Here is an 11,445-nt window from a genome sequence, read left to right as displayed (position 1 = left end):
TATTATATCATCTGCAACTGATATATTAAAAGTTGCATACTGTATATAGTACATCCAACTTCATCTGCATATACAGTATATTCACATCACATCAAGCCATATATAAAACATAGCAAATCTGAACTGCTTTATTGCTTGTGTCATCACAAAATGAAAACTATATTGCTGCCCAGCTTTAATCTGCTAAATGTGACTATAAGGCATTAAGATATAAACATTATCATCATTTTCTGTAAAGTTGCTTTGAAATAGTTTGTATTGTGAAAAGTGCTATGGAAATAAATTTGCTTTGAATAGTAATAAAGGCATTGTGATGCGCATATATTCTTTAGAAAATGTAAAAATAAGTTCACTTTCAGAATGGCAGTTTGTTTGACAGTATCACTTCATACTCATCAGATGAAGGATACAGACAGACAGACGCTCCATCAGTGATTCTGCTGATACTCAAGGGTCTTCTGATCACAAGGTTTATTGTGCACAAGAGACAAACTAAACCAGGTCAAAATGCTCAGTCCCACAGGTGATGCATGGAGATTGCTGGCCAGCAGCAGATTTGAGGGCCATGACAATTTATGTTTGTTAGCGTTTGTCTGTGTGGTGAGAATTGGCCTTTGGTTCACCCAAAAATTTGAGAATTTACTCACAAGATGTAAATGAGTTTGTTTCCTCATTGTAACAGATTTGGAGAAATGTAGCATTCCATGACTTGATCACCAGTGGATGCTCTGCAGTGAATGGGTGCCGTCAGAATGAGAGTCCTAACAGCTGATAAAAACATCACAATAATCCACAAGTAATCCACACCACTCCAGTCCATCAATTAACACCTTTGTGAAATGAACAGCTGTGTTTTTCTAAGAACCAAACAATCAAGGCATTTAAAAATTTTGCTTCTGGCCAAAATAGGAGACCATAATCCGTAATAACGCTTCCTCCACTGAAAAAGCCCATCACCTGTTGTCCTCTCACATCAAAATATTCCAACATATTTGTTTTGAACTGTTTTCACTTGTAAACAGTACTTGATCTGTGCATGTTTCTCTCCTGATTCAGACGAGACGACTTGAGGAGACACTAGAGAAAGTGTTATTACGGATTAAGAACTTGTATTTTGGACAGAAGTGATGGTTTAAAGTTAAAATTCTTGGTGGCTTTGTTTCTTTCAAAAACACAGCCTTTTGCTCCACAGGATGTAAACTGATGGACTGGAGTGGTGTGGATTGCTTGTGGATTATAGTGATGTTTTTATCAGCTGTTTGGACTCTCATTCTGACGGCACCCATTCACTGCAGAGCATCCGTTTCTGAGCAAGTGATTTTCTCCAAATCTGTTCCGATGAAGAAACAAACTCATCTACATCTTGGTTGTGCTGTGGATAAGTATATTTTCAGCAAAGTTTCATTTTTGGGTGTACTGTTTCTTTAATATGGCTGTTCATTTCGCAATGATACAAATAGATTTTTATGTTCTCTGAAATGCTTACCAGAGCAGTTGCTTCATAGAGGTTAGGATCTGAGGATTTGAGGATTCATTCATGTTCACGGATGCTCAGGTGTTTGTCAGTATTACTATGATTGAGCATGTAGTATTGTGTTCAGATGTATGAGTGATAGTAATACTGATTCTTGCCCTGGAAATGCACTACTAGCTTGTCTCAACAGATCCATGTAAGCTGACTGGTTATTATCCAGGATGTCATTACATGCTGTTGGCTCTGAAAATACGTGAATGTGATGCTCAGACATGATGTCCAACCTCTTAGTGAGGACACTCAAATACACTCTCGGCTCTTCACATGACGAGTCCATTTCTATGTCCATTTATCCTAAAACATGTCATCATGTCAGTAGAAATTACCATACTATTAGTCCTCAAGCAGTTAGTGCGTTCCCTGCGTGTATTTTCTTTCGATCTTGAGTGTAAAGCGTTTTTTTTTTTATCTATAATGATCTTTGTGTTTTTAGGAGCTATTAAGTTTAAGTGGTTAGTTCTGTTTACATTCATTCAAAAGACACAGTAATAAGTGAGGTGTTTTTTTTTTTTTTTTTTCATTTACGTGTGCTGGTGTAATTATTTCCAGTGACGTGAGAGATTTCTTTGAGCTCTAGCTTTGCTCTTATGTGTTAATGCAGCCTCAATGAATTTATTATGTGATTAAATCTTACATTAATATTGCAAACAATAGAGACGAACCTTAACAGATGAAACTGAGGTTCCGGTTCGGTTCCTTTCTATTCCCCGAAGGATTTATATTATAAAGAACTGATACATGTACCAGATGAGTATTTGTCAATTGTTTAGTCTCTGCTTTTATTTAACTTTTATAATTATAGGAAGACATTTTCACACAAGTTCTGTGATATTATAAAAGCAAGCTGTCAAAACATTGATTATGATTAATACAAAATTCCTACCCCTATGTTTAAAAAAAAAAAGCCATTTATGTGCTGATAAATTAGCTTAGTCCATAAACAATTACTTTACATATCCTTTGATCTGAATGCAAGAACTAGAAAGCTTGTGATTAAAGTCCAGCTGAAATATTAAAACGTCATATCATACTTAATACAACGAGACAGCTAAATTACGCAGAATGCATTCTGGCAGAGAATATATTTGCTGCCACTATGACTGTTTCAGATAATTGACTTTCTTAAAGCAAGGCATTGAAATAAGGTTTAGAATAATTAATTATGCAAATGTTAGTTTGACTCTTCACTGAAATCTTACTAAAGTAACATCTCTGTTCATCACAACGGCTTTGGGCCAAAAAAGGTTTCAACAAATGAACACCTGAAGAGACCAGACTGAACAGAAAAGACTGGTCTGCTAAATCATTTATAGTGTTTGCTAATGTTTAATTCTATTTCACAATTATAGTTTTTATTTTAGTTTCTGTTTTCAGTTTTTTTTTTAGTTTCTGTTTTCTACATGCAAAATCTTGTAATATTCAGCAGTTGATTTTTTTGTAAATCCTATTTTATTTATTTTTTCGTTGTGGGAAATGCAAGTGTTCATAATTTACATTTTAATTACTTTTAAAATTAATTACTTTATTCTAATAGTGTATACTATATAAATTATAATTGTAAATTATATATATATATATATATATATATAAATTATATATATATGATTATAATATCTAAAATGTATTTATATATGTATTATTTAAAAAAATGTCATGTAAATTTCATTTTTATATAGATGTATCTAGTTTATTAAGTATATATACATATATGTTTCTAGGTATATATGTATGCACAGTCACATATACAGACAGAGAGAATATTTAATACTGAATTATTCATTATTTATATTATAATTAAGTTTTCTCCAATATTGTCTTTTCTCTCAGTTTGAAGACATACAATTACGTATCCTATATATAATATTCTAATATATTGCCTTTTCTCTCCGATTGAAGACTTTCATTAAATGTCATCGAATCATTATCACAACTTAATGTCACAATAACAAATGACTTTTGCAGTCTTCATTTCAATAATGCAGAACTATTTGCACTGGATTATCTTTCTTCTGTGTGCTAATGAGTTTGTATGAAAGATCCCGTTGTAATAACATTTACTGCCAGATGCTCTTTAGATCTCAGCACACCTAGTTCATATGGTCCTTGTTAATTAAAACTGTCTAGTGTTTGCGATCTTAAGACTGATTCACAGAACTCTGAAGTAGGCCTCACAAGTCTTAGAACAGCATCTTTTCTCGAAGGTGATTATGTCAGGAGAGCTCCGAGGTTTGTTGATCCTGTTATTAAGTCAGGAGAGCTCCGAGGGGTCTTGATGCCCAAATCCATCCTACCACATTTGAAGTGACCCTGACTATATCCGATTTTTTTAAACGACCCGCTTACATCATCTTTTTAAAAGTGACCCGTATCCGATTTTTTGCATTTACACTACACTATACACCACACTGCTTAAACTAATCGGATGCGGATCCTGTAAAACGAAGGTTTTTTAGACGTTCTGACCCAATGAAATGAAAGGAAGTAAAACAGCACGGATTATTTCTGTTAACACCCTGCACAAAATACAATGGATTGCTCAGACTGCAGCCAATAATAATAAAAGTCATGTGATCTCAGTTGGTGGCTGTCCACCTGAGTTGTTTTGCTTTTACTGGGAATATCCGATTTGTCACAATGGCATTTGCAAAAAATCCGATTCATATTCAATTTATTACAAAATGAATAGAGGCCTGAATCATTTCTGAGAAAAATCGGAATCCAACGGTTTTTTTCCTGTCATATCGCGATCTGTGCCACATGAGAGGAAAAATCGGAATTGGTCACTTGTACGTGTACAATGGGGCCTAGTCACCGTACACGCACTGCGGTCAAAGATCACAAAGCCAGGCAGGGGCGCGTTTTGGGTTAGCTAGGGGTCTGAGCCCCGAATGTTTTCGTGCCTCCCCATTTCTCATAAAAGTATTTATATTAGAATTTAAAATGTCTTCAAACATCTTCCCCGACTTCACGTCTTATTTCTGTAACAAACCATTCACCCGACAAAACGCCCACTGAGTCTATTTTTGACTGACTGTAAACTGGCCAACCTCGTGAACGTCATGTACGATCCAGCCAATGACTGAGATCGCCCCAAAGATTTTTACTAGATCAATTTAGTTGAAAAATTGAAAGGACATTCAAAATTCTTCCAAAGAAAGACCACATTTAGACGCCAAGAAACAACAGCTTCATATCTGAAACTTTTGCCTCCACTAATTGTGTCTGTGTAATCCTTCGTCAGTTACACGCATGCGCAGCCCAGTCTTTACACACACACACAGAGCGGTTATAGTGTTTGGTTAGTGATTCTGTGGCAGACTTGTCGTGTAAGCATGGCGTCCTAAAAAAGAACACATTCGCAAGGAATGGTTCCTGAGTTTACGTCACAGCACTTTTTTTGAATAAATTTGCTTGAGTAAATGATCGCACTGACACCATACATAAAAACAGGTTGCTTATTTTTTTCTGAATGAATCGATTTTTCGAACGAATCCATTGATTAAATGACTGACCGACTCACTCATTAGGGAGTGGCTTACCGCCACAGTGGCAAATGTACCACGTATCCGATTCATATCCGATTTTATTTAGTTCTTTGTAAGTGCTCTTCAAAAATATAAGTGTATAGAGCCCTATCCTTGCTTTTATGTGTATTATATATGTAAGTGTAAGTATAAAGATAAGGTAGCCTATAAAATGCCAGGAAGAATGGGTGAAGTTTTTTTTTTTTTTTGTTATTATAGCTGCTTTATTCCCTTTTTTTTAATCTATTCTCACAAAAATCATGCCGTAAGTGAAGACTATTAAAACAATAGAGCTGAGCTTACTATTTTACCATGTCTTAGATGAGTCAGCAAGGAAAGAAAAGGCTTTAGAAGGTGAAAGGGATGATCTAGGAACACTGGGCAGACAGGTCCAAAACACGTGAAGCTTCAGCAGTATACCTTTACCCAATTTGGAACACAGCAGAAGAGCTTTTAATAAGAATTGGCTAAATGGATTTCAGTGGCTTGGGTATTCTGTATCCAGAAATTCTGCATTCTGCTTTTCTTGTCGTCTCTTTGGCAAGCATCATATCCGAAACAGCAAAGACACATTACACAATTGCAGGTTTCTCCAACTGGAAAAGGGTTTTAGAATCATTCAGAGAGCATGGACAAATTAGCCTTCATAAGGGCTTCCATGACATGCTGGAAAGAGCTACAAAAAACAATTGAAACACATGGAGATATGAGAATGATGCACAGACTTCAGTAGAGGGTACGGTTTTCTGCCAGACTGAATAACTTGAATCTGTTTACTGTAATGCATAAACACAGAGATAAAGTCCTTTGACCTGTATATCTTTGTAGAGTAAGAAGTATGTCAGTGCACTGCTTAATGTTTGCTTCTTATTCCTGTTCTACCAGGACGAGTGTAGCCAGTCAGGCTTGATTGGAAAAGAAAAGAAAACTGAGAGACAGAGACCAAAAAAAAAGCGAGATAAAGACACACATCAGCATATGTGTCAGGATACAAGGGATAAACTTTAAATAAAATGTTTTAAATTTGTTTTTATTGTTTATGTATATTTTAAACAATGTACATCTTTCTGATTTATTAAAATAAAAAGTCACATACATGGATTTTTCTGGGCTAAGCCCCGGATCTCCACTCACCCTAGAACCGCCCCTGGTTTGTTTATAATGTTTTTAAGTATGTGTTATATTTTTAAAATTAATTTGTAATGTTTGAAGTTTGAGGTTCGATCTTTTGACGCGATCCATTATCAACAGTTTTTGGCGCCACTAGTGCAAGTTAAACGGACACCAGCAATCTTAAAAGTTTTCTACACAAAACACATTATTATTATTATTATTATTATGTGATTAGTAAATATAAAATAAGTTCCGCTTACGTTCTGTCGATGAATCGGGCAAACATTTCTGTTGCTATGGTTACCGAACGATCGAAAATGAGGCTGTGAGCGACTCGACTAACAGTCTTAGTTTTCTACACAAAACGCTAAACTATTTTATTTTATTTTATTATTTTGTGTGTGTGTGTGTGTGTGTGTGTGTGTGTGTGTGTGTGTGAAATATGTGTGATTTGTAAATATATAAGTTCTACTTACGTTCTGTCGATGAATCCTCCGATAGTTGGCACAGCGAACATTTGATCTGTTGCTATGTTTACCAAACAATCGAAAATGAGGCTGTGAGCGACTCAACTAACAGTCATAATTTTCTACACAAAACGCTAAAATATTTTTTTTTTTTTTTTGTGAAATATGTGTGATTTGTAAATATATAAGTATTATTTACGTTCTGTCGATGAATCCTCCGATAGTTGGCACAGCGAACAGTTGATCTGTTGCTATGGTTACCGAACGACAGTCTTTACAGTGGTGAGCACTGTATAAAGGTCATAAATGACGTAATTTCACAACTTACAACTTTCAAAACACTTTTATGGAGTTTTTGTCTAAGCTGCAGGTCACTGAACGTCAGTCCACCACAGCCTCGTTTTCATTCCTATCGCGCTACGCTGACTAATGTTTGTGGGAACGCTTCGTAACTGGTTGTTATAATAAATAGCGGAAGATTATTTTTGTACATTATCGAGTTCACCTAAGTTACAGTTGTCTGTGAGGGGGAGCTTCCCTTTCTGCTGACACTTATGTTTGGGGAACTGTCCCTCTCACACCTAAGTTACATCTGCATCCTTTTCCGTCATGCAACAGCGAACACTAAGAATAAGATCATCCGAATACAGTAAGCTATCGAGATACTCTTCAGTTATTTTTTTGCATCCACCGTCGTTTTTAGTCTTTGTGATGATTATACGCCCTCTACTGGTGTCAAATTGTGTTTACCGGCTTGCCGTCCAGTTTATAAAAGTTGTAAATATAGGTATTCTCAAATACTTAATGAGAATTTAACTATATAAATAAAAAATAAACATCTGAGGTAAGCTTTAACTGGAAAGAATTCATGCATTTAAAAAAAAACCAACAAAAAAACAAAACATTTTTTATAATGCATTGATGAAAAAATGACTCGTAAGTTTGATTGAAGCCATTTTAATAAACACTCTTAGTTTTACAAAATGTTAGTTGGCATTGAATCATGGCACATGAATTATATTAATCTTAAAAGGCCAGAGAATTTTCTCACTTGTATATATTAGCTATGAATGATAAATGCACAAGATAGCATAGCTATTTTTGCTTCCAACTAAAAAAACGTATTAATAATAATAATAATAATAATAATAATAATAAAAGTTAGTGGACGATTTTGTTAATGTAGATAAATTGGATGACAATCGTTCCTGCTGTTTGCCTTCTTTATTCTAAATCCAATGCAAACTTTAACTCTTTGTCGCCTTCTTCTGGACACATAGACTTATTGAAAATATCCAATATTCAGATAACAAATGCATTCACAAAAATAAAGATCATGTAGCTTGTTTTGATTGCGTTTAACATCCAATAAATGTTGTCCAAAAATTATGCATGTATATTTGACACAGGATCTTTTAAATAGGAATTATTTAAGAAAGAAATAGTTTTTGGATGATCTTGAAGTCTTGCGTCTTCATGCAGAAGATGTGGCTCTCAGATCTTTTTCTTCTCAAATAAATCTTTCCAGGTGGGAACTATCTTGGAATAGACTTTTTCAATCTGGAAACAGTTTTTAAAAGAGTTACTGAAACGTTCTTGTCTACCAATGTTTTGCAGAATTTTAAAAAGAGAGGCTAATATTGAGACTTTGATTCAAGTTAGACAGGTAAGTGTCAGAATGTCAAATTAAATGCATGTTTTGTGTACAAAAAATGTTTTACCTGCTCTGACTTTTTAACCCCGTATCGTAACATTGTGGCCTGATGTTCGCTGTTGTTGAACAGGATGTCAAAGGTGATGGGTTTCGTCATGACTTCATCGATCTCCGGCTTGATGAGAACGTAGAAATCTCGAGGTGGATGCTTGTCATCCAGGTAGTTGCTTACCTTGTATTTTTTCCCGACTACGTCAAGCGGGTCTAGCTTTAAAGAGGCGTTTATAGCTCGGCCGAAAAGGAGGAGTTTGGTGTCTGAATCTGAAAAGAGATGTTATGAGAACAGTCATAAGATGTCCAAGATGTAAACAGTCCAAGATGTAAATGAGTTTGTTTCTTCATCAGATTTGGAGAAATGTAGCACTGCATCACTTGCTCAGCAATGGATCCTCTGCAGTGAATGGGTGCCGTCAGAATGAGAGTCCAAACAGCTGATAAAAACATCACAATAATCCACACCACTTCAGTACATCAATTAATGTCTTGTGAAGTGAAAAGCTGTGTGTTTGTAAGAAACAAATCCATCATAAAGATTATTTTTTTAACTTCAAACCGTTGCTTCTGGCTAAAATACGAGCCCTCTATTCATTATATTTCTTTCTCCAGTAAAATAGTTGTCTGAATCAGGAGAGAAATCTGCACTGAGCAAGCAACCAGTCCAAAGCAACTCTAAACAAATATGTAGTTGGATTTTGATATGAGAGACAACAGTATTATTATGGCTTATTGACTCATATTTTGGCAAGAAGCAACGGTTTAAAGTTAACATGTCCTAATGAAGGATTTTTTTTTTTTTTTATTTTTTTTTTTAAATGCATAGCTTTTCACAAGATGTTAACTGCTGGACTGGAGTGGTGTGGATTACTTGTGATGTTTTTATCAGCTGTTTGGACTCTCATTCTGACGGCACCCATTCACTGCAGAGCATCCATTGGTGAGGAAGTGATGGAATGCTAAAATTCTCCAAATGATAAAAAACAAAGTCATCTATATCTACGACAGGCTAAAGGTGAATGAATTCCCCCAAAAATTTTTTTAAATGGATAATTCTTATAAAAGATGACACAGACTCACCTCTGATGGTCAGATGGGCCACATAAGGAACTCCGTCTCTTTCTCCATAGTAAATGCCAAAATGAGAAAAGTAACTGTTGCCAGGAAACTCAAGAATGTCTCCGGGGTACAGCTTCGGATGAGAGTTACGCTGAAAGAAAACAAAGCTGTTTAAAAGATATCATGAAAATAGATTTTAAAAGCAGGATCACAAACAATGCTCACCAGTCCCATTGATGTTCGCTGTGTTATCGATGCCTTTACTGTCAAGAATGCTGGAGATGTACAGCGAATGCTTCATTAAAGAGCAGTGAAGCATTAATCTCATCTGATATCACAAATGCCAACGGGTATGGGGAAGCCTATTAGATGATCAACTACAAGAACAACAAAAGTTAAGGTTAGTCGTGCGCATCCTTCAGACTAGTCTGCTAAAGTGTGATTGTCTCTAAAAGCACACACCCAGGAACTCTCCTTCAGTGCCTCCAGAAAAGACATTCAAATGAAGGCCTTTATTATTCCTATCCGTGAAGGTGTGATGCTGGGTATTGATATTTGAATAATACTAAATCAAAGGAATAGACATGAAAATCAACTGTAACTGGAATTGCAGCGCTTTTTATTTATGGTAATCGTTTAGAAAGAGACATTTCAGGTTAACTGATGCAACAGATTCTCAAGAGAGAGTTAAATAATAACTTCCCTTTTTATCAGGAAACATCTGCTCATTAACTTGAAGCAAGTAAAATCCAAAATGCAAATAGCGGATAAATGCCTCACGCTCATCTCGGTGCTGGATCTTCAAACTTTTACACACGTGGTGTCGCCTCGTGGTTTAAGAAACCAGAATGTTGTAAGTTTAAAACAGGTGATCATAAAACCATCATCAAATGACAAAATAATCATTGCAACAGATTTACATATTTTCTAAAGAAATGATGGGTGTTGTGGTTATGGTGTTTTGAGTTGTGATATGAAGTTTAAAGAGTGTTCTGGGTGGTTTTTTAGCACGCTTTAGGATTGGGTCTCAACATGCATCTTGATTTGAAGTATTATTCATATCTGTATGTGCATTTTTGAGCGCTTTAGTTTAATATTTCCTGTGCACAAGTACTGTACCCAGAAATAAATAGTGATAGTAATAGTGATGCTAGATAACTGCACTAATGAGGGTAGTAAGATTAGTCATGGAATTCTGCAATAGCAGTGTTATTTTAGTTCAGATTCTATTTCAGTTTTTATTCATTTTTCATTTTCATTTTTTCATTTTTTATTTCAATTTTAATTAAAGTTTTAGTCATTTTAAAATTATTTTTAAATACTATATTCAATTTTTTTTCAATTATTTTTATTTCAGTTTTAGTTAAAGTTAAACTAAATGAAATAATGAGAGGCAACTACTAGCTGAAATAATTGTATATAATTTATTCATTTTATTTATATATATATATATATATATATATAGATATATATATATATATACATACACACACACACACATTGAAATGTATTTCATTTCCGTTAATGAATGAATAAATATTTAAATTTTCAAAAACATTTATATATTTTGTCTTAACACACACCACACACACACACAAATATATGAACGTTTTTGTATATATTACAAACAACTTATTTTTTTGATATATTTTCATCTGAATTAATATTAATATGAATAAAATATATTACATATAAGTTTTTATAATAATATATTAATAAATATATATTTATTTTATTTTATTTTATTTTACCTATTGTTTGCTTATCAGTTTTCAAGTAACGAGAACATTTTCATGGTTTCAGTTGATTATAATAACCGTGTGATGCAGAGGTTAAACTGAAGGAGGCATGTGAAGAGCTCAGCTAAAGACTGGGTAAAGAGATACTGGTGTGTTTAACAGTGTCAGCTGTCAGTGACATAGCAGAGATCAGATGTGACGAGAGAAAGTTCTGTCCGCATGATTTACCCGTCCTGTTGTCATCATGAAGAACACATGCTCTGAGAGACACTTTCTTTCTTTTCTTTCACAGTATGACAGA

The 11,445-nt window shown here is 34.6% G+C and overlaps 1 protein-coding gene across 1 annotated transcript; it reads right to left on the bottom strand.

Annotated features, from left to right (window-relative positions):
• Window positions 1-7,579: 7,579 nt before the first annotated feature.
• On the bottom strand, window positions 7,580-9,827 carry plaat1l (phospholipase A and acyltransferase 1-like). The gene is made up of 4 exons (XM_042743194.1): window positions 9,631-9,827; window positions 9,427-9,556; window positions 8,360-8,613; window positions 7,580-8,198 (listed from the first exon to the last, which is right to left on the bottom strand). Exons 1-4 carry the CDS (start codon window positions 9,637-9,639, stop codon window positions 8,133-8,135), a joined length of 459 nt encoding a protein of 152 aa, XP_042599128.1. The 5' UTR covers window positions 9,640-9,827; the 3' UTR covers window positions 7,580-8,132.
• Window positions 9,828-11,445: the final 1,618 nt, after the last annotated feature.

Source organism: Cyprinus carpio, chromosome B17 (assembly GCF_018340385.1).
Source record: "Cyprinus carpio isolate SPL01 chromosome B17, ASM1834038v1, whole genome shotgun sequence".
Classification (NCBI taxonomy): domain Eukaryota; kingdom Metazoa; phylum Chordata; class Actinopteri; order Cypriniformes; family Cyprinidae; genus Cyprinus; species Cyprinus carpio.
The sequence above is the reverse complement of the archived record's forward strand: the minus strand, read 5'-3'. Positions and strand labels throughout refer to the sequence as shown.